Source organism: Pundamilia nyererei, unplaced genomic scaffold (assembly GCF_000239375.1).
Source record: "Pundamilia nyererei isolate P.nyererei 1_Seehausen unplaced genomic scaffold, PunNye1.0 scaffold00046, whole genome shotgun sequence".
In the NCBI taxonomy this organism is placed as follows: Eukaryota; Metazoa; Chordata; class Actinopteri; order Cichliformes; family Cichlidae; genus Pundamilia; species Pundamilia nyererei.
Window position 1 is genome coordinate 1,541,902 of NW_005187447.1, and position 23,471 is coordinate 1,565,372.

At 41.6% G+C, this 23,471-nt stretch overlaps 4 protein-coding genes across 5 annotated transcripts in view; 3 read left to right on the forward strand and 1 right to left on the reverse strand.

The window, feature by feature from the left end:
* Positions 1 to 455: 455 nt before the first annotated feature.
* On the forward strand, positions 456 to 5,463 carry nrl (neural retina leucine zipper). The gene is made up of 5 exons (XM_005732272.1): positions 456 to 643; positions 2,321 to 3,131; positions 3,242 to 3,541; positions 4,703 to 4,918; positions 5,187 to 5,463. Exons 2-5 carry the CDS (start codon positions 2,517 to 2,519, stop codon positions 5,346 to 5,348), a joined length of 1,293 nt encoding a protein of 430 aa, XP_005732329.1. The 5' UTR covers positions 456 to 643; positions 2,321 to 2,516; the 3' UTR covers positions 5,349 to 5,463.
* Positions 5,464 to 7,903: 2,440 nt separating this feature from the next.
* LOC102195208 (GTP-binding protein REM 2-like) lies at positions 7,904 to 16,087 on the forward strand. Its single transcript, XM_005732273.1, has 6 exons — positions 7,904 to 7,997; positions 8,143 to 8,194; positions 11,397 to 11,706; positions 11,825 to 11,898; positions 13,690 to 13,867; positions 15,447 to 16,087. Exons 2-6 carry the CDS (start codon positions 8,150 to 8,152, stop codon positions 15,737 to 15,739), a joined length of 900 nt encoding a protein of 299 aa, XP_005732330.1. The 5' UTR covers positions 7,904 to 7,997; positions 8,143 to 8,149; the 3' UTR covers positions 15,740 to 16,087.
* A 2,345-nt stretch (positions 16,088 to 18,432) lies between these two features.
* Positions 18,433 to 23,471, reverse strand: part of paics (phosphoribosylaminoimidazole carboxylase, phosphoribosylaminoimidazole succinocarboxamide synthetase) — an 11,090-nt gene continuing 6,051 nt past the window's right edge. The window contains exons 7-15 of the mRNA XM_005732277.2: positions 21,638 to 21,677; positions 21,361 to 21,558; positions 20,237 to 20,415; positions 19,971 to 20,150; positions 19,745 to 19,858; positions 19,574 to 19,657; positions 19,196 to 19,376; positions 18,951 to 19,109; positions 18,433 to 18,729 (exon numbers count right to left, since the gene is read on the reverse strand). Coding sequence (XP_005732334.1) covers positions 18,563 to 18,729; positions 18,951 to 19,109; positions 19,196 to 19,376; positions 19,574 to 19,657; positions 19,745 to 19,858; positions 19,971 to 20,150; positions 20,237 to 20,415; positions 21,361 to 21,558; positions 21,638 to 21,677 — 1,302 coding nt within the window. The 3' untranslated portion in view covers positions 18,433 to 18,562. The remainder of the gene's footprint in view (positions 18,730 to 18,950; positions 19,110 to 19,195; positions 19,377 to 19,573; positions 19,658 to 19,744; positions 19,859 to 19,970; positions 20,151 to 20,236; positions 20,416 to 21,360; positions 21,559 to 21,637; positions 21,678 to 23,471) is intronic.
* The window catches only part of ppat (phosphoribosyl pyrophosphate amidotransferase), a 14,569-nt gene continuing 12,935 nt past the window's right edge, over positions 21,838 to 23,471 (forward strand). For both annotated transcript variants that reach the window (XM_005732274.2, XM_005732275.2), the window contains exon 1: positions 21,838 to 22,448. In XM_005732274.2, coding sequence (XP_005732331.1) covers positions 22,321 to 22,448 — 128 coding nt within the window. In that variant the 5' untranslated portion in view covers positions 21,838 to 22,320. The remainder of the gene's footprint in view (positions 22,449 to 23,471) is intronic.

Sequence of the window (23,471 nt, forward strand, 5' to 3'; positions counted from 1 at the left end):
GCAGCAACACAATTGTTAAAGTTGTTATGTCCGAGAGATAAATATTCAGAGATAGTTGAGTAAACTTTCATGAAGTGTCAGCGATACTTGTTTTGCAGAACAACAGTTTTGAAATGTAGTTGATGAAGGAAGCGGTGCATGTATGAAGTGTTTTTGCTTCTTTTGCAAGAAATTTTATGTCGCATCAAAGGAGAGAGTTGGAAATTTGGAGGTATGTGTGTGGGGGTGTATGCAAGGAAACAGAAACGTGTAAAACAAGAAGAGAAAAAGAAAAAGGAGTACAAAATATGAGATGGGGTGACAGAGTGAAGCGGGGGAAACAATGCCAGAGAGCGTGAACATGCCTGTGAACTATGAGAGAGGGATGTGGAGGGGAGAGACGGAGAGAGAGAGAGAGAGAGGAGGGGATTGCTGCAAACAGGGATTTGCAGCAGAGTGGACAGAAAGAAAGGGGGCAGTGGCACTCAGTAGCAGAGTGCTATACACACTCACATGCGCACGCACATGCACACACACGCTGTTTCCTCTGTGTCTCTTTCCAAACGTGTCAGTCAACCAGTCAGTCGATTATTTGTGTTTGTGTGTGTGTTCAGTGGGGACGTTGACAAGAGCTCGCAACCATCCTTCTTCTCTATGACCGACGGTAAGATCTTTTCAGTCACTTTGCCTGTTTGACCGTCTCTCACACCGGGCCTTTATCTCGGCCTGCTTTCACTCTACTTTTTTCTGTCATGTGTGTGTTTTTGCTGTAACTCTGGTCCGGAGCCAGACTGAGGCCTCCATGGAGCCCTGTCACTGTTTGCTTTCTTTTACAATCCATTTTGAGCCACAGGGGGTGAAAGTAATGAGCAGTGAAGCAGAGGCACTAGTCAAAGGTGGACTTTTTTAATTAGGTGTTCATTTTATTAATAACAACTATTAAATCTGAAGGAGTGTAATTAGTATTGGCGGAAACCACTTACAGCTTTCTTTGATGCACTTACCCCTGTAGCATAATGGAAGTGTTGAACTTTTCAGTTATATTGTGAGGACACTACTTTTAGCCTCTTCATTTGTTTTTGAATGTTTTGACTTATTATGTTAACATTTAACTCATTTATCGTCTCAGATTTTCTATAAGTTACTCTAAAATATTGTCATGTAACTCTTTTTTTGTGTAAAACGAGTTTTTGAACATGAATTTGACAGCAAATGCATAAAAAAGGTCACATTTTACTATCTTGATATGTTACTTTTAACTTGTTATCAATTTTTGCTAAAAGTAAATTTACAGCTGTATAGAATTTTAGAAAGTCGTGGCCTCTGGATTAAAGTCTGAAGTGCTCGATAATTGGATTTGCTCTCTGAGACCTGTGGATCTTTCTGTCAAAAATGATTAAGCCTGTGAATTCCTCTGCTTCAACTGCTTATGAGTTCAGCGAGCGGATGTTTCTAGATATATTGCATTTCCTGAGCAACCTGGAAAGTATTTCTACATGGAAGTATTCCAAATGCAAAACCTGACATGCAGAAGAAGATGTTGTCAAAAGGCATCTGACAGCACATTTTATTCAGTTTCTTCATTTAGCCAGGAGATCTTAAAAAGAAGAAATGTGACGCTCAGTACTGATATAATTACAAGAGAGGAAATGCACTTTTTTTTAAATTTAAAGTGCACGAAACTTTGTGTTTTTTATATACACAGACTGCTTACATGTGTGGGATGCAAGAGGTGTGTGCTGCAGATTCGTGTGTTAATATACAAACACAGCCTACCTTGATGTTTACCCATTTCTAACTGATCCTTTTTTTTAAGGCATTTCATGATAGAATCAGTTTGACTGGAATATATATATATATATATTTCAGTCAAACTGAAATGGTTAAATTAAAGGGGGTCTTTAGATGTATTCATGAATGAGCTGACAGAGCTTGGGAAGTACTTAAAGGAGTAGTGCAATATCTAATTTAAATTCAAGGCTGGAAATTAAGTTCAAATGAAAATAATCTGGATGTAGATGTATGTGAGCTTACCACTCCTCTGCAGCCTAAGGCCTGCAACACAACACACCTCAAAGATCATTGTCAGCTTTTATTATGGGTAATGTAGGCTTCCAGTTTTAATAAGGAAAAAGAACGAGTGAAGTTAAATAAAAAACACATATTTCTGGTTCGATGCATCATTTCTTAGCTTTCTTTTAATTAATTATGAGTGCTAAATCTATGCTGCACAAAATTAGTAACATTAATTACAGCTTATCAGCTCTTTATAGACAACATCAACCACCCATTACTCTTATCCCTTCCATCCAAACCCTTTTTTCCCTTTTTGTTTCTTCAGGACAAAAGAAACAGAGACAAGGAAAAGGGGACATACAGTTTCTCACAAAAGAAACTCACCAACCAGTGGACTTTCTGACATCACCACTGCCGCTGTCTATGAGCTGCACTGAGTCAGAGGACTGGACTTTTCAACAATCCTGACACACGTAAAAACCCTGTTGAAGCTCCCGCCAGCAGCAGCAGCGACAAACATCATGTCCTCTCCTTCCCTCCCCATGCCTTCTCTCCCCCCAAGCCCTTTGGCCATGGAATACCTAAACGACTTTGACCTTCTCAAGTTTGAGGTCAAATCTGACACTCCTCCGCTCCCTCCTCCATGTGCGTACCCTAAATCTGGTACCCATGACCCCTCCAGCTCTCCGTACACCAGCCACCCACCACAGGACTCCAGCTTGAGCTCCAGCCCTTACAACTCACTGCCACCTTCGCCCACATTCAGCGATGCCCACCCACCCCCTTCGGGCTCTTCTTCTCTCTCTTCATCGTCCTCCTCCATCTCCTTTCCCCTCTCCATACCCAACAGTCTCACTTCCAACATCAGCTCCGGCTCTCAGGGGAACGTGGAAGGCAGTCCAGCCCATGGCGGCCCTCAAGGTCCGACCCCAGCCTCTCTGGAGGACCTGATCTGGCTGGCCGCACTGCAGCAACAGTTTGGAGGTGAGGTGACGGGGCCCGCCACTTTGCTGGGAGCCTTGGGAGGGGTGCCAGAGAGAGGGGACCGAGAGAGAGGGCAGGTGAATGGCTTCCTGGGGTGTGAGGATGCTGTGGAGGCTCTACTGAACTCAGCTGCAGCAGCTGTTAGCTCACAGGTAAGAATTTCTTATGCTATGTCAGTGTTATTATTCATTATACATATACCCACTAAACAACTGACTTTATACTTCTCTCTCTCTTCATCATTTGCACCTCCTCTTTTCAGTTCCCAGGTCTTTCTCAGAGTTCAAGCAGCAACCTGGGAGACTCAAGCAGCGACAGCGGAGGTGACATCTCCTGCGCCAAAGCAGCAGACATCTGCCATCGCCCACTCGTCTTCCTCTCATCAGGCCCTCCCTCCCTCCCCAACACTAACCCTGCTTCTGCTCCATACCCCCAACCCCTCAGCCCCCAGGGCCGCCTTCATCACCACCAGCATCACCACCAGCATCACCATCATCAGCATCACCCGCACCACCCCATGCATGGCAACCATCACCATCATCACCACCCACAAACCAATCAGGTACAAATCTATCCAGAATTGAAGAGAGGGCCTAATTATGATTATAATATTCAGCAGGAAGCGTTAATCAGTAAACCATGAGAAATTCCTGGAGGGAAAAGACATGAAGCGAGAAAACAGTCGCATTAAAAGGCTGGGCGGAAGGAGGGAGCGATGGTCCAGCAAAGGATTAGGATTAGGCCATTACAACATGGTTATTAATGTCTTTGTCTATCTGAAGTATCACTTTAAGGATTGTTTTCCACATGGCAACAATAAGGGAAGATAAATCTTTACCTAAGGGAAAATTTGGGAACATTTTTTCCCAAAACAGTTTAGCAGCTGCAGGTATTCTGTAATTTAATTTAGTTATAATCTGAGATCTGTAAATCTCTAAATGTTAGTATTTTAAAAGGTATACTGTAAATTTGCATTATTACAATAAAGGATGCACCAAGATTTTGGCTCAATGTTGCAGAATGTTATGTGATGCCAGTTTGGTGGTGACTAAATCTTGAAAGACCTAAAAAAAAAAAAAGTTAAGCCACTTTTTCTAATTACTTTATAATGATTTCTCAGTTTTCATTACAAATAATGGGGAATAAATAGAAGCAAAGGCATAAAAGCTCATGGGTGGTGCATCCCTTCATTCATTAACTGTATATACAGCCGGCCTGTTATTGGTGTGCTCAGGAAGAAAAATGTTTGTCGATAAGTATTTCTGCTTAAAACTACATTAGCATCTTATTAATAACTCAGTTGTGAATATTCTGCTCTGCATTTAAAAGGTAAATAAACTTTGTAATCTGTGTTCTGGTTGATCAAGATGTCTGGGTGGATCTCTATATGGAACACAGTGTGAGCTTATGATAATATCTGCTATTATTGCTGTGGGTAATCCTGATAACTGTCTCCCACACTTAGTCAGATTACATGACAGATTATAGACATGTGGTGCCAGAATGTGCCCCCTGACAGCCAGGCACGCTCACACACCACACACACACATTCAGTTTGACACATCATGTGTACACCATTCATGCCATATATGAATCTAAAGCTTTGCCAGAACCAGCTTCACACCCTGCACGCCCTCCCATAATTTCCTGCATGTGTCTTGTTGCCAATTAATGGTGAGAAACAGCATATTCTTTATGTGTGTCGTCTCCATCTGTTCCTCAGTGCGGGGCGAACGAGCGCTTCTCTGATGAGCAGCTGGTGAGCTTGTCAGTGCGCGAGTTGAACCGACACCTGCGTGGAGTGAGCAAGGACGAGGTGGTGCGCTTGAAGCAGAAACGCCGCACGCTAAAGAACCGAGGCTATGCCCAGTCCTGCCGCTACAAGCGTTTACAGCACAGGCACGCTCTGGAGTCTGAGAAACATTTGCTTACCCAGCAGGTACACAGTCTTCAATTTCTTTTCATAAGTGTCAAACCTGAGATTTTGCCTCTTTTTCTACACTGGCATTAATCATTAATATCAGCCAGCTTTTTAATGGGAAATTCTGGTTTTAAAGTAGGTGAGGACAGCAAAAACATGCAGCATCTGACATAACTGCTGACACACTCTGCAGATAGAATAAATAATGCACTCCAAGTGAGCATCTTTGCACTTTAGCTCAGCGAAGCGCAGATAAATTACAATCTTTCTACTCCTTTCTCATCAGTTGGAACAGCTACAGTGCGAGCTGACTCGAGTGCTGAGGGAGAGAGACGCCTACAAGGCTCGCTATGAGAAGTTGCTCAGCACAAACCATGGTACCGGTGGTGACGCCCAGCCGACCCACACCAGCAACCCACCTTCCCCACCCCCTGACTACTTCCTCTGAGTTTAATCCACAGGGGTGCACAAAGAAAATAGACAAGCCAGCGTGGAGCAATCAATAATGAGTAATCAGACTTGGAGCGAAGAAACAAGAACGTGTATGTGTGTGTGTGTGTGTGGGGGGGAAAATGGAAGAGAGACTTTGGAAGGCTGTTTTGGGGATCATACAACTGTGAAAACCACCCTTGAATGACTAAAGGGGAACTGACTGTTAATTAATAGGGTTAGACTCAGCCCTGGGCTGCTTCACAGGCTCAGATTTACTTAAATGTGAATCATGGTTGCACAAAAAACTGACTGAGAGTTTCCTGAGAGCTTCTGCTGGTGATATCAGTGCAACAGGTGACAAACACTACTCTGAAAATGGATTTTAAAAAACAGCTTTATCTTGCAATAAAACTATTATAGTGTCTGATATTGTTATCTATGCAATATTACATATTTGCAATGTACTTTGCAAGTGAGTGATTGAGGCTCAGTGTAGTTGTTTTTTTTTTCTTTTCTTTTTATATTAAGCTGCTAAAGCTGCAGAGGTCTGAGTAGTGCAGTGGTGTTGGATGTGGAGTGGTATGGGCTTGGATAAAGTATCCATGGCATGCAGTTAAGCTAATATTTCACAGTTGCCTACCAAAGTGTTTAAGCTCACCAAGACCTGGTATTCTTTGTAAGATTAATAATCATAGATTAAAGAATGTACAAGAATATCTTCCAGTGATTGTGTTAAATGAATAGCGGGGAAACTGACCTTTTGTTTTAGAAAAGAAATGTACTTTTGCCAGTTGGAATTGGCAAATTTCAGCCATTAACAGACTTGCTGTGTGCTCTCGAGAATGGGTTTTTACATACAGAGACACGGAGATGGTAGTGTGCTCAACTCAAGCAACTGCAAATGAAAAAAGAGGCAACCCATTTCAGCAAGCAAAAAGAAAAAAAAGTGTGGCATGATTTGTGTGGTTGTGTCCAGTTCTTCAGACTAGGAAGCTATTTTTGGGCAGAAGGAATACCTCTGTTAAAAAAAAAAAAAGAGAGAGAGAGAAAAGGAAAAAGCATTGCTCTGTGAAAACACAGATCATTTTCATATTACTACAACATGCAGCACCACAGAGCTGGTCACTGTGGACTCGGGTACTGTGGGCTACTGATGCAACAGAAAATTTATGGTGCAGGGATGAAAAAAAATGCAAAAAAAAGATTTAAAAGAAAATCTTCATGGAGACACATTCTTAATTGTCCCATGAATTTATTGCCAGGGTTAATGCATTAGAGTTATTTATTTTGTTTGGGTATAGGTTACATAAATTGTTGTTTTATTTATTCACTTATTTATTTGGTATTTATTGTTTATTTATGTACTGATTCTAATTATTTTTTTGGTTTTACTCCATTAGCGTGTATTTTTACTTTCCTACAGTTTATTCTTTTATTCATTTGTGATTAGAATTAACATTATTTTACAACAAAGGCCCTTATCATGGTTTCCTGCTCCTGTTGTAGTGTGGTTTCATATGCATATACAATAAACCAATTACTTTACCATCCCTGTGATGTGTCAGGGTTTTTTTTTAACACCTTGCACACAGGTTTAAACCTCATCTCTCGATTCACCTATCCTAGCATCTGCCACTGTCAATCTCCTGGAAGCCTTTTCTCTGCAGCACCATGTCTGGCTCCATCTCTCTCTTTATCTCTGCCCCTCTATAGTGAGGCAGTGACCCTGGGTGTGTGCTGTTTGGGATGACCTCATCTTCAGCTCTACCTCCCTCTCTGTGTCTCTCGCTCTCTCTCTGGCCTGTATAATAGGAGCAGGATTAGGGCTATAATAGCGCCCTGGCTGCTCACTGCCGGAGTCTATTGTGGCTTTGTGTGGGAGGGACACACCACTGCTCATGGCCATGTTCGCACTCTGACAGAAAACATGTTCATATACACTCCTTCGATAACAGACTAGAAAATACTTTGGTGAACTGGAAATTAATCTGTCAAATAAAATATTGAGTGTCTTCAAAGAAAATAAAAAAAAAAATAGGGCTATTAAACTTTGTAAGCAAATGGGTAGGCAATCAAGTCTCTGTTTTACAGCAGGGATAACCTAATAACACATTTTAAACATTCTCACACACACACAAAAAAGTCAATTAGGAATGTGATTACTTATGTTATAATGCCCCCTAGCGGCCGCTTCCTGCATCGCCTCCATCTACCAGAGGTCAGTGAATGCTTCGTGACTGTGAGCATCTTCCTACAGCACTGCTCCCTACATGCATGCATGCATCACGCTTCACTGCTATCACCGGGCTGCATGCACCTGCAGTAAACATTTCCAGCACGTGGTAGTGGTGTCACCTCTCCTCTCTAGGCAGCAAATCAAGATCTGGAGAGCTTTTTAGGCGTCAAGTCAGTGAGTCACAGTAGTCAGTCTGTGGAGTGCTGATGATGAATGGCAGTACTGACTTACCGATCTGGACCTGGGCCCTAACCTGAGAACACAGAATGACAGCGAAGAGCGAAATGAAGAGAGAGAGAGAGAGTGAGAGAGAGATAGAGAGAGGGGGAGAGAGAGTGAGAGAGAGAGAGCGCTAGGGAGGGAAGATTGAGAAAGAGAGAGAGACCGCGCTTAGTGCTTACTTTTTAGTAGCTGATAACCACCTGACAGGTGAGAGATCATACCGGGCTGTTTGATAAGGGGTTCATAAAGTGAGAGTGGTGGGTGGGGGTGGCATGGGTGAGGAGGAAGAATGGTGATGATGCTCTTCCCTGTATATCTTCTGGAGTCCTCATTTCCGATCGCTTGATTTCAGTTTGCAGATGCCGACAGATGTGCCCGAAGACAGCGAGGAGAATGCGGCCACGGTAAGGTGCAGGAAAAGAAAAAAAAAAAAGAAGGGAACTGAGGTTATGTGCTGACGGTGTATGGTATTCTTGCTGAATCTCTGTGTGTGTGTGAGTGTTGTAGGTAGGTGGTGGTGGTGCAGGGAGGGGGTGTCCTGCATTACAAAATACAAGGAGTCAGTTTATAATGGAGTTACGGCTACAATGACTAATTTTAACCACAATGCAATAAACAACCGATTATAATGGTGCTCAATAATTAACTCACTCGGTGGCTTAGTGCAGCTCAAACTTTAAATGTCATTTCAGCCCTCCAAGAACTTTATGTCGCCTTTCGACTGATTTTGGTTTTCATTAAACCTTTAATCTCAGGTTAATTGTCACCACTTCTCACTTTATTGTTACATCTATTTGCAGGGAGGGCGGGATCTGCTATGTTATGGTTGTTGCTCAGTTCCAAGAACTGAAGGTTATCCTTTAAGCAACAGGTTTACCCCATTAATTAACATTAATCCTCAGAAATCCTACCAATAAATCGATTTATTCATTTCTGAAAATATATGCATTTTCAAAAATTACTTATTAAGTTGCCATTGTTGTCAAGGCAGCCGCTAAAAATGAAAAAAAAATTTATACCACTCAGCAGACAAAATAATTTGGTGTGTTTTAAAACACCCTCTGGCTAAATAATCGACACAGTAGAATTTAGCAGCTAAAATGCCAAATTTTTCTCTTTAAGAGTTTCAGAAACAGCTAAAACAAGAATAAATATTGTCAGATGGACATAAATCTAGACTAAATATTAGAGGTGGGAGAACTGATCCAAATACCAATAGTTTATCGATATACATACGGTGCTATCGGTATCTGATCGATACTAGCGCAATAGAAAGGATACTTTATTTCTAACCACTAGGATTCAGTATGCAGCACACATTTACATTACAGGTCTCCAAAAAAGAAATCCAGTTTCAAAATACATGAAAAGCTGAAAGGCCTGTTTTGTTGTGTTAATTTATTATTGTGGAAAATAAAAACCACAGGGATTTAGAGGTGATCTCATAAAACATGACATACTGATCTCACCTACATAAGCTGCCTTTATAGGTTAAAGTTATCAGTATCGCTATCGGTATCAGCAATACTGGCCCTCTATTTACTTGGCATTGGATCCATGCAATATCGCAAATATATCTACTGTAAAAGACTGAGGTAGGTTCTAAATGGACTGAGATTTAAGACAGTCACAGTGCCTTAGACCTGCATTATTTCCAAACACCAGCAGAGGCTGAGTCTTCTGGTTGCCATTGAAAAGAAGTCTGTAGGAAATAGACCATAATGCTCTCTTGCTCTATGGTCCCATTTAAGATGTTTCTGGTGAGTCATGGTCCCAGTTGCTTGTCTCAAATCATGTTAAATACACCAGGGTCTTCATTCTTTTAAAAATAATGGCTCTGATTAGACACAGAGAGACAATTAAGCAGAGCTTTAGGGCTGGTCTACCTTATGACTGAGAGGTCATTTACAGTGTTTTTTGGTTTCTCCATTGAATCCCACCCTCACTCATCACATCTGGTTCAAAGTGCTAAATTGGGATGAATTCACAGGACTTCATAAACTAAAAGGCAATGGCAGGATAGCTTTTATAGACAATCTATAGCACAAACAGAATGCCAAATTTGATCCCAGCTGATTCAATGTGTAACAAGTTTATTGATGTCAGAATAACTTGGCATTGCATTTAAACCCATCCAACACTCATTTAATATCTTTAAGACTTACAGCCAAATCTGCCCTGTGGTGTCATGCCAGTGACAATGGTGGAAAAAATTGTAAGGCATAGTTATAAACCTTTTGAAAAGGGTGTCTTATAACACAACTCTCAATTTTTGCTCAAAGGTAAATCAATAAATAGTAGCAGGAGAAGAAAAGCTAAGATTACAACACCTGCTACCTAACCCAGATACCCATGTGTTATCATCTGATGACTCAGCCTTTGGGACAACAAAGCCTATTTGGGCCAAGAATTCCTGTTCTGTGCACCTGTAATTGTTTGATAATGAAGATAAATAAGATAAATTTGTTTTTAAAAAACCTAATAAAGACATAACTCTTCATCACATGACAGCTGATGGTCTTGAAATTTAATCTAAGCAAATATAATCTCTCTTTTGCTCTTTGCAGGGTTTGTTTATTTCCATGCAACCCAAATCTACTCAAACATGATTGCTCAGCACTGCAAACAAAAAACAAAAAGCTTTCAGTACCAAAGCTCTTGCCCACAGAATCTGCATATTTATATCCAGAGTCTATTTATTGTGAGGCCACATTGCTTGCCTCCTTTCGCTGACCTTAGTCAGCTGTCAGGTTGACACTAAACGGTTTCTCTAGGTGTTAAAACGTGAACCCAAACTTCACAGTATGAGTGTGTTGCTAATGTGAGAAACATTTTCACAGAATATCATGAAGAATATGATGGACTGGATCAATTTGAAATAGTATCATCACATAGTTTGACTACTTTGGGGATTTTACTGCACAAATAGCAGACTATGTATTACAGTTAAGCAAACTTGTCTTTGTGTAGGCTATTTCACTACTTAATCAAATGCATTGCTAAAAAGTCTATAGACAATAGCCATGTCATAATTCATTATATATGTAATGTGTTCCCCTTGGGCTGCTTGCAAAGAGTAATATCAGGTCCAGCGGTTAGTCAGGTTCTACTCCATCCTAGTATTGCTGTGTTGATAGGCCACTGGGGAGCTTTTTGTTCATTATGAGATTTATTGAAGCAAGGATTTCCAATGCTTCACTTATGTTAGTGACTAATAAGTATATCTCCCTGTGCATTCTTTGAAATTTCAGGGTTTTAAAAAGAAGTTCTTTCTGTCTTTGCAGTCCATTTAAGGGAACTGCTCATTTTTAAAACTACATTCTTTCCAGTTCAGAATAATCCTTATTTATTTTTATCCCGAACATTAGGGCAAAGCCACAGCCAGTGCTGTGTGCCTGATGATCCTATCAGGGATATCTACAACCTAGTGCCCGAGCTTTATGATCACAAATATTTTTGCACATAGAATCCACAACAGTAAAGATATAGGGAAAAAATTAGGAGAGGTTCATGTAGATCAGGTTTTGGGATTTGCTCTGGTTGGCATGTGGGAATCACTATTTCACGAGTGTTACACTGTCTGTCTATGTTCTTCTTTCCCACCAGTGTGACAGTATGACTCTGCCCAGCACTCCAACCGTTCGCAGAGGAAGCACTCCTCTGCCGATTAAGCACCAGCTCAGGCGAGAAGAAGCCGTCCACGATGAATGCGACTGGGCGTCAGGTGCGGCCGGGCCTTCGGTGTCCCCAAACAGTTTCAGCCCTGCCTTGGATGATACTCCAACCGTGACTGTGGAGGGCAGACCTGACGGGCCACTAAGGATTGCTCTCCTGGGGCAGAATGGCGTCGGGAAGTCCTCTCTGGCCCTGGCCCTCGCGGGAGACATGGACAGGACTGCGTCTGTGGATTCTGATGGTACAGTGCTGTTTGTATGCAGAGCAATGTATTGCAGTGGAGTAAGTGAGCAGCAAGTAAATAAATCACAGTGCCCATTTCCCTCCTGAGACCTAACTGCTGCTCCCTTTGTCCTTAGGGGAGGGTTATGTGCACACAGTTACCGTGGATGATGAGGAGAGCACCATCATTATCTATGACAACTGGAGACAGGTGAGCCAAACAACACTTCATAGCTCCCACTCTGCTTCCTGCTCCCTCATTAGGCCAGTGAGCCCTCTGTGCAGCTGTATACAGTGTGTTCAGCTGCTCTTCTGTGCTGAATACTTGGACTGCTTTAAGAAGAAGAAGCTTAAATTGCTCCTTTGCAGTTTAGATCTTTCAGCACTTGGTTTCATTTGCTTTTCAGTATTTGAAGAACTCTGTGTGCTGGGAGGGATAAAGCTTCGCTGTATTAAGAGATTAACTGGGGTAATAGAAAAAGAGTTTGAAAGAGCGTGTAGAGAAATTTGCAAGCAGAACTGACAGCATATTAATGCATGAACACGAGTATATCACAGCACTCGTGAGCACAATTTTATTGTTGGGGGCGGGGTAGACTGCCTCTGATAGATTACTAATACAGCTTACATTTGACATAAAAAATGGTTCAGTTACAACATATAAACAAATGCTTACTGCATATTTAGCATTTGATCTGCTCACAGTGTGCACAGTATTTGGAGCACCCTGTATTGTTTATTGCCATCACTGTAACAAAAACTGTCAAGCTCAGAGAACTGTTGGACAAAAAGGGGACAGTCAATCTGCAGCATCTGCATCTGGTCGACTGAAGGAAAGCTCATTATCAGGTTGTTTTCCACACTTTCTTATTTTCCCGTGAGTGCAGCTCTGAGGCATCAGCGTGAGGATGTGAATAGGAGAGAGAGAAACATACAGAAAGACAGAGAAGGAGTCGCCCACAGAGCTGGTGTGCCAAATGACTGCATTAATGTTTCTGATTTAGGTGCATGTGCGAAAACGCTGAAGCTACACTCTTGTGGCACAATCTGTCTTTTCTGATGTGGGGGATTATAATGTGTTACTCCTTGTGCTACCAGATGTGAGAAATGCTAAAACACACTAAAACTGTGGCTTTATAAGGAATCTCCATCCGTCCATCCTTCTAACTACTTGTCCAATTTAGGGTTGTGGCAGGAGCTTACCCCAGCTGTTGTGGGGCAAGAGAGGTTGGGTACAGCTTGGACAGGTTACCAGTCTGTTGTAGATTTTACATAGCGAGACAAATTTACTATTTATGCTCGCATTAACACCTACAGCCAATTTAGAAACGCCAATTATGGCTTTGAACCCTGAGAGGAAGTTGGAGTACCTTGTGAGAACCCACGCAGGCACGGGGACAAGATGCAAATGCCACACAGAAAGGCCTCAGTTGGCACGTGGATTCAAATCTGCCGTGAGGTTGCAGCGCTAACTACCACACCAAGGAATCTACTTATCTAATTTCCCAGTTACACCATTAGGGTTCATACGTTCCTTTTGGTCTGTGCTCAGTTGTAGACTTAATTAAAATTTAATGAAAACTCAGTGGACCATGGCAGCACTGACTAAAGACAAAGTGATGGTGAGTTCAGTTTGTGTGAAGAAATCACTCAGGAATTTGATATTTTTGGAGTCCCTTTGCTGCTGGAAGAGGAGTGTGCAGCTGTTGACTAACAAGGGTTTCAGGTAATGTTAAAAAGACAGATCAGCCACCTGCTGGTTCTTCAAACACAATCTTTCTCTTTTCTGTATTTTTAGGGTTGGTGGAAATATTCATCAGAGCACTGGAAATTAAACATTATGAAGGAAAAAGACTTTGATTTATATGCAAAATACTACATCAGTTTGAATTAGAACCTTTGAGTTTGTTTTGGGTTTTTTTAATTTCATTTCTATTTTAGTGTCTTATATTTCACAAAGAACAAAAATGCATCATCCTCTGTCCCTGTGCTTGTCATTAAGGACCTGTCGGCTCTGCAGAGCGAGGTGTGCGTCTTGGTGTTTTCGGTGACTGACAGGCGTAGCTTCCACCGTACCGCGCAACTTCGGCTTCTCCTGAGAGAGACTCAGCCCCAGACTCCAATAATCCTCGTTGGTAATAAGAGTGACCTCGTTCGCACGCGTGAGGTCACCTCTCAAGGTGAGACGATTATCTTTTCCAAGTCACCTAAAAAAAATATATTTTTTGATACATTACACTTTACATTACTCTTTCATATAAAGTATAAACATTTCCTTTGGGAGCAGATTCTTTTCACAGTTTAGTTCTGTTTTGGCTTTCTTCATTACACTTGACATTGACATTTTACGCTCTTTCTTTCTCTCCATAAACAACGTAAATGTGAATGTCATGCTTTATTGCAGTGTGGGAGTTTAATTACAGTTAAAGCAAAAGCCTGTTCACCGTGACTACGCTGCTTGTCCACACGCCACAGTTTTATATCACACAGGCTATGAAACTACATACTTTTCAACCCAGTGTATGCCATTCTTCCTTATTTAAATGACCCTGCAGACCAATACTGCAGAGGGAGATCATGGTCTGCATTGAAGATGAAACTAAAGACAAATGTGCTACAGAACTATATAAAGAAACTAAAGCAAAAAATTCCAGCTTGATTTAGCTTACTTTATACAAGCTCTGTCCTGTTTACTTAATCAGTAAATATTAACTATCACTATCACAGGCGATCCAGTCGTTGTATAAACCTCTTGATGACATACTTCGTATTGCGTGTTTTGCACAGTTGGAAAACTATGAAAGATATCTCACTTAGCATGCAGACATCTTCCCTCCAGCACAGTTTTCATTACCAAGAGATAAAAGCTTGCTCTTGCTGTTTTAGTTATCTTTTTGAGACTTTAACCCTGAAATTTTCACTTTTAAAGGGTAATTGCTCCTTTGAGTAGAAGATCCTTCCATAACCCCAGCTACAAGCCTTAGATGATACACAACATATCATGGTTGCTAATGACTTACGGTGTAATCACAATATTTACAGCTACCTGTCCTTATTGATTCAGCTGTGTACACACAAATCTATTTCATTTATTCAGCCATACTTTACAGTGTGTTTTACGATGTGCTGACTGGAAACAGCGGTGGGCCTGGGATAAATGGGCACCCTTTTGTTGCTTAAGGCCAGGTTCGTGTGATGGTTTATGTTGTTATAATGGCCTTTTTCTGTATTCTGAACACAGATTAAGGCACGGATCATAAACCTGCAACGTAGTGCTCAACATTTCAAGAAGGTTTTGTGACCATAATATTTGTGACAGTATATATATTTTTTAAACTGAACATTTTCTTAATGCTTGCCTGACTCAGTACATGGAGTGCATGTACTGAGTGTTGTTAGTAAATCTCAGTGGAGTCACTCATTTGTTTTTGTGTTGGACATCTGGTTGTATTCCCTGGTGTGTTTTTGCCTCAAATGGTGAAACATGTTTGTTGTTTCCACCTTAAGCGGGAACATTTTTATCACATATTTCCCAAGTATTGTGCTTTGTAAGAGTAGCCTTCTTAGTCGTCACTGAAGGCTGACATGCAGCTCTTCCTCTTAGACGTGCCCTGGCTTGGAACCTCTACTACCAACAATCAATTACAGGTGAAGGAGTATCAAAAGGTTTATATGGATGAAAAGACATGTGGCTCTGAATATAAGCTGTGACAGCTGCCTTTTTTCTGATCTCCTCCGTCTCCTGTTTTCCTCTCACAGAGGCCATGTCTAGCGCTGCCCTTTTCAACTGTCTGTATCTGGAGATCTCCGCCTCTCTGGATCACCGTACCGTGGAACTCCTGGAGTGTGCGGTGCGACTAGCCAGGGGCCAGTCTCCCTGGCCTCCGGGGACAAGCGCCGAGGACATGAGCGGAGGAGGGCAACGTGAAAGCATCACATCTCGTGCCAAACGTTTCCTGTCCAGTCTGGTGCCTCGGTACCCTCGAGAGCGAGAGGTGGGGAAGTTCCTGAGGCAGAAGTCCCGCTCCTGCCACGATCTGGGAGCACTGTGATGGTGCCCCACGGGGAGCAAGTGGTTAGATTGTTAACAGGGATAGCTGGAAGGGATGTATTATACCAACAAAGAGAAAAAGAAGTAGTGATGCAAATGAGTAGACAAGACAGGAGGAGTTGAGTGACTAAGAAAATGTGAAGGAAACAGTGATAACAGGACAATGTTGTGAGGCTCACTCATCAGAGGATAATTGTTGATAGGATGATATAGAAACTCTGTAGACAGAAAAGGAGATGATAAAATACCGTTGTAGAAACATGTAAATAAACTGTAGTAGTGACATTTAACTGCAACCTTCACAGCTTTGAGAACTAAATAAATTGCTTTTTTGAGTCTTGAGAAAGTGAGTGCACAGTGGCCTTGAGGTCTGTTATTTTACTATCTGCCACGCGTTTTATACACTGAATAGGAAATCACATTAAAAACAGTCCAAGCCCCAGATAAAGTCATGACCACACATTTTCATAACTCATTTACAGGTTATGCTTTTCTGATGATTCATTCACTGTTCGTGAGCTATTATAGTGCGCAGTAAAACAGTGAAAGGCCAGTGATGACAGGCAGGAATTAAAGAGCTTTCTTTTTTAAAAATGGACTCAAAGAGCCCAGCATGAGAATAAGAAAAGGAGCAGAAAAAGGAAAGGGAGATTATTGTATATGGAGTGATTGTTGCCATGTTACTGTTGTCAAGGAAACCTGGAATCGTTGAGACTTACACATTATGTCCATTTCAGCTCTGTGACTGCACCTCTACCCTTTCTGGTGCATGTCGACTGCGAGAGAAGAAGGATGATTCGTGCAGCAAATCATATTTTTAAGTATGGAATTCGATCCAAATTAAAATGCAAAGACTTTTTATTATTATTATTATTATTATCAGATATCAGCCTCCATGCACTCATGTGAACCACGCTCGGAACCCTCAGCACTTCCATCCTCCCACTGACACCCACACGTGAACAAAGATTTAGCACATCACAGGTCATTATACCCATCATTTGTTATCAAAGGGAGAACTGGGCTATAATACAAGTAAAAAATAAAATGGTGGCATGATATTCTGACTCATTCCCTTGGCTGCAAACTACTGGAACGAAATGAAAGGTTAAGATTTTGGATCGTGAACATGGGGTGCAGGCTCCCTCGTGTGGCTGATTTCAGGTCCTGCAGCATGTAGAACATGAAGTTAGGCATAAGAATGAGACGCAAACATAAGGTGAAGGTTTAGTAATAGAAAAGAAGCTCTGCATCCCAGTTCATGACTTGCTTGCAAGCTACTTAGCTTAGGTGAAAAGCAGCTATCTTGCATGCCTCCATGAAACAAATCGCCATATTTACTACATGCAGATTCACACGGGAACCCTTTTGATTTTTAAAAATAAATACAAGTACAAATGCTTTAAGTGCTTAGACTGATATTGTAGGTATAAAAAGGATGCAGCGACTCTGTAAGGAGCAGATGAAGATGTTGCACCTGTGCCAACAGTAGTCTTTTATACCATGCCCAACATTTTGCTTATTTTTAACTTGTCCTCTGTTGAAATTATCCATATTTAGCAAAGCTACTCCACAGTATCTCTTAAGATGAAATCCTGCTCATGGTGATAAAACCATTGGGAAAGTATCTGCAGAAAAACTGTCTTTCTTGTGGTTTTAAACTGAGGTAAAAATTGCTCCTCCTCATCTCCCTACATTAATGATTTAAATAGCCCTAAAGTTATCTGACTGTTCCCAAATGTATACCATGACATTAAATGCCTTGGTAATTTATTCATTTTACAAGGTTGAATGATTGTACAGCATAGATCTAAAACAAGAACTAGGTACACAATTTTCAATTTATGTAGATTTTCATGGCTACTACTGTTTGATTTAATGTCCCTTAGCAAGGTGCACTTTCACCAGGCTTTTGGTAGCCATCAACAAGCTTCTTACATAGTTCTGGTTGGGATATATGACCACTCTTATTGGCTGGATTGGTAGAGTTTATTTCCTGGCACTAACCCAGCCTTTAAGCGTAGTCCACACATTTTTAGTAGAGGAGAGGTCAGGGATTTGGGAAGGCCATTACGCCAGTTTAATATTGGCTTGCTTCATGTATTATTTGAACAGCTTTAATGTGTATTTGGGGTCATTGCCCTGTCGGAACATCCAATTGGGTCCAAGTTTTAACCATAGATGTTAAATATAGCTGATGTTGAATTTTGAGGTAGTCCATTATACCATCGCTTTTGTGCAATGTGCCAGTATTGCTGGCAACAAAACAGCCCGAGAGCATGACAGTACCACCCCGACACACACAACAGTTGGTACAGTGTTACGCTTGAAAGCCAAACAGTGACAATAATGTGAGGTGGTCTAATAAGGAGTTAACAGGCCTTGGCATTTTCAGCTTAAGACATCGTAGAACCTTCAACTCCATTTTTAAAAAAAAAAAATACATGCATACACTCACTCATATCTGTATGCATGTATGTAGGTGAGCCAGTATGTATAATTTAGAACCTGGGCAATTATCTCAAAGCTCTGCACCTTTTTTTAAATCATCAAGGACATATGAAGTGCACTCATTACAACCTTGGAAAAACAAAAGTTCAAAAAAAAAAAAATCATGAAAACCTCCAAACTATCATGGGATTCATGAATATGAGTATATAAACTCATAAAAATGAGTCTTAAAGAAAGAAAATGCACAGAAATACATATAAGCTTTAATCATTTGTCTCTTAATGGAATGATATGTGTGACAAACAACTACATTTAATGGGTTTTTAATAGTAAACAAAGACAGTGTGTTAAAGTGTGAAGCACGCTGGGCTCTTCAGAGGCTGCAGGCCTGTAACTTCTTGTCAGCCAGCTTGAGAGACACCCAGGTGTTGAGCATGGATGCCCTCAGTTTGCACCACACCAGGTGGTCACTCAACCCGAAGATCTGCGCTGCAAACTGGGCAGAAGCTTCTGGAGACAATATTGTGGAGCACCCAAGACCTGCAGGACAAATAAAGTAGAGAAAGACTTGGTTACCATAAGGGGGAAAAAATTAAAACCGTATGTATGATTCACACTGCACATGTATATATTGCTGCAGAAACGATGCACCCCCCCCCTCCTTCTCCAACATGTTTGCACCGAGTAGGAGATCATCTGTATCTCATTGTACATCTGTATAGTGACAATAAAGGCATTCTATTCTAAAGAGCTCTTCTCACCACTTGGCATGCGGAGGGATGACCATACATCTTGCGATCCCCAGTCTGGAGTGAGAGGAGGGCAGTTGATAACAGGGTAAGCCGTGTTACCAGACATCACTGGGCCGAGGCCGTTACTTCTCCCAGCCACAGCCACGAATACAGTGGGTATCCCATCACCTGCAAAAAAGCATAGAGAAATTATCACATTATCAAGAATCCCTGGATCAGTTTAAAGATGGAATTATGTCAATATCAAAGCACACCTTCATATTCAGCCTTGATTCGGAGCGTCTCATCTGGACCCTTGTGTGCCGAGGTGACTCTGAGGACGCAGGGGATCCCGTAGGAGGTGCACGCCTTTCTTATCTTCTCACAATGGGCCATGTCTGAGGTGGAACCCATTAAAACCACCACCCTGCTGCTTGCCTGGGGCTTCAGCAGCAACTGTAGATGCACAGAAACCATTGAATCATCAGTTTATTTCAGTTTTTGACTGCTCAAATTGTACTCGTTTTTTCCCCCCGAATTGCATAAAAAGCAGCTGCAGGCTTTTGTGATGTTAAACAATGTCTGTTGGTTAAGATATTCAAAGCAAAATACTCCTACAGGATAAAGAAGAATTTAGAGTTTGTTTGCTGTACCTTGACCCTTTCAGAGACCCACTCAAAATTCCTCTTCACCATCTGCATTGCCTCTGGGGTAACCTCCTTCAGGTCTCTGTACACCTACAAAGGGGAAGAAAAAAAAACAGTTTAAGGCTTGTATCTTTTTCCCCCCCTCATATCAGCATGAAATGAAAGTCAATGCATGACCTGTTTATCTTTCTGCTGGCTCCGATCTCCAGCTGGCCAAAGCCTCCATGAATCATTATCAATCACGTCAGCGAGCACAATCTCTTGAGTTTTCACATTGACACCAAATTCAATCTATAAGCAAAGAAAAAAAGTCCTTAGTTGTAGTTCTGCTGTAGGTACAGAAGAAAAGTGATTGCACCAAGATATGAAATTAACCAGCAGGGGGAGGTGCTGCACAGCCTACCTTCATGTCCACCAGGGTGCAGTTCTGAGTGGCCCAGGCCTTCTCCAGAATCTCAAAAATGGCCACAGTGCTGCGATTCATTATGTCCACCTCACACTGACCAATAGTGAGCCCAGCCAGACAGAATTTGGCCTCCAGCAGCTGCTCCTCTGACCACTGAGGATCATTGTTGGCATCATCCTAAAAACAATCATTGATGAGTTTGCATGCAACACTCACAGACTGAAAATGCATCGAGAGAATCACAGCACGCCTGGAAGACTCACTTTAAAGAACATCTCCATCTTTAGAGGAGAAAAGCGGTAGCCCTCTTTGACTCCTGGATTCCTCTTGAGGAAAGAGCCAGTCGCCACTCTGCGACATACCCACTCAATGGGTATCATCTCACAGTGCGCTGCAATGAACGCCGTGTCCGAGTGCTGCTTAACAAAAGCTGTCTTAATGCCTGGGGGGGAGGGTGGATGTTAGGGCAACCTCAAACTAATGGACAAATTTCAATATGTGCAACCATGTCAGATTGGAAAAATATAGATTTTATTTAATTTTTATACACTGGCACACAGATGGCTCTTCAAGTTACCATGATTTAAACCCATCTTTGATTAGGGTCAAGTGGATGGGATGTGGCTGGTTGAATCGGGTTAATTCTAAGTGGAAACACATCAAGTCACAAGGCAGCCATTACTACAGCTTGACTGACCTACGCATCACACACAAGATGGTTACAGTTAGCCAATTGCTTATAAATTAAAAGTCATATGGAAAGTAATTTTGGGATCATGTAAATCTTGCATGCCCTTCACATTTAAGTATTTTTGCAAGATTGTCATTTCTGTTCAATTCACCCCCCATCCATCCATGAAACACAACATAAAATTCAGTTCTTAGTGGATTGTCATTCAGAGGGTTAAAAAAAATAAGTCATTTTTTAAAAGTTGCAAAAATGAGAAGAGCCGAACTGCTTCCCATGTGTGGAAAACTGATTACCATGTACTTCTGAGATATTTAAATAAATCCAATGGCATTTCAGAAAAATCCTGCAAACTGAATAAGTGAGCCAGGGCTCTGACAAAGTGTGACAAACGTTTTATATTTTCTTAACATTTAAGCCCCCACATTAACTGAAACTGAAAAGATCAATGAGTCCAAAGTTTGGTTTTTTCCAGTAAACTCTACTGAATCAATTTACCTTTGATAGTTTGTTGCTCACAAAAACTTCTGCAGAAACAATGTGCCTAGATACTGGCCAAGTGTAAGGGACTTTTTTTTTTTTTTAAATGGGGAAAAAAAGAGCTGCAATAATTATACACATGCGTTTGACAGAACTGCCCCAACCCACTCAGACTGCAGAATACTGTCCCCCCCCTACAAACATTCAATAAGTCCTCACCAGACTCCTGCAGCAGCTGGAACACGCAGCTCGTAGTTTTGTTGGCAATGGCAGCTTTGCCCTCCATCTGATCTTTCCTCACGGCATTCCCAGCCGTGATCTGGTCTTTAGACTGGACTAGAACCAGTCCCGGCTGGTCCAAGAGCTCGAAAATCTGTTTTGTCTTGCCCTCATTGAGCTTTTGGCCGACTTTCAACTCTGGAAAAAAAAGAGGAAAAAGTTAAAACACGCACATCTAACTTAAGCGCTAACGTGTGTATTAAGGATCGTGCAGTACCTGGGGTGGATGCCATAGCGCTCGTCGATCCTGAACAGTCCTGAAAGACAAATCACAAAACACGCCAGTTAACTTATTGAGAAGCAGAAGGTGTGCAGGCAGCCGGGGAGGGGAAGTGGGCCGTGTCATACTTGCGCCGGGAGCCAATCACAGTTCTCAACTCATCTAAACAACCAATCACAGCGGCGCATCTGTTACCACGTGAAAGGGAAGCGCTCAAACGTCAAGACAAGACGTAAAAAGAAAAAAACTTTTGAAGGGTTTTCTACCAAAGTTCATCCTTTTACTCTTTGCTGAGAAGGTTGTCTTATCAAAAGCTCCAACAGGACTAAATAGTGTGGTTTTTGACCTAATCGATTAATTTGATTAGAATTATTCATAAATTCCACGTATTTCATTTAATTCGTTATGATTTTAGTTATGGCGGACCGGCTGTTAGGTTAAAACGTGTATAGTCTGATTTAACTCTGTTACTCGTGATTTCATGCCCAATTCAGCAGTGTCAGCTGAGTTTGGTATGTTTTAACAAACCACGTTGTATCGCTGCAAGCACGTGTTTGGTCACGAACGTGTATCAGGCAAGCGCTCATACAAACACGCGCGCGCACGGTAATTGCTCACAGACAACTAGGCGCGAGACTAGACCGCAGTTTATACGAGAGGCATCGGCGACAGGCGAGCCCATGGAGTTCGAGGAGTCGGGTATTGGAGAGGAGTGCGGAGTCTTTGGGTGTGTCGCTGCGGGAGAGTGGCCCACACAGCTGGAGGTGGCTCAGGTCTTAACTTTGGGGTTGGTGGCGTTACAGCACAGGTAAGTAACGGAAAACCAGTTACTCCAAAATTGGTAACGACTGAAAAGTTACCACACTAGTTAATGACGTCCGAGCTTTGCATTTTAGATGAAATGTTTGGTTTAAATTTGAATCTGACCCAAACTTGAGCAAGAAAAACAAAAATGCAAGATGTGAATTTGTGCAGAAAGCAACCTCATGCATCTACAGTATTGTGCAAAAATATTGACCCCCCCCATTTCTTTATATTTTGCAGAGAAATTAGAAAAAAACGGAAGCGACTTTTTAAATATGCACAGAAATAGGCTGTATATGACAAAAACTGAGTTTTTACTACTCTAAAGAGCATCAAAGCAAATATTAGTATGACAACCTTTATTCTTCAACACAACCTGAATTCTCTTATGGAAACTTTCTTGTAACTTCTGTAAGTAGCCTTCGACACTAGTTCTCCTGGCTTGTTGAAGGACATTCAAAGTTTGTCTTTGGGTGTTTGTTTCATTGTTCTGTTTTCCCTCAGTCTGTCAATTCTGCCATCCCACATTGCTTTAAAAATGTTGAGGCTGGGCTCTGGAGAGGCCAATCCATGACTGACCATGTTTCATTGTGTGTGTGTTCTTTCTGTCCAGGTATGCATTTCCTGCATTGGCAGTGTGTTTGGAATCACTCCTGTGCTGAAAAATGAGGCATCAATCAGATGCTTCCTCGCCATGCTAGATCAAAATCTGTCAGTATTTTTCTTTATTATAATTGAATCAGAGGCAATACAACCATGATAGAACCTCCACTGTGTTTTAAAGATGGCTCTCTATTTTACCTCTTGGTTTTTTTTGAACACACTGACGGCAGTTTGAACCGACAATTGAATATTAATTAATCACATCACTGTCGTCACAGATTTTTCAGTCCAGTTCTTGTGTTATTTGGCATACCTCAGTTTTTCCTCCATGCTCCCCCTCCTTAAGAATGACATCTTTACAGACACCCTCCCACTGACCACTGAAGAACCAAATCCATCTCTTAGGTCCTTTGACAGCCCCCCC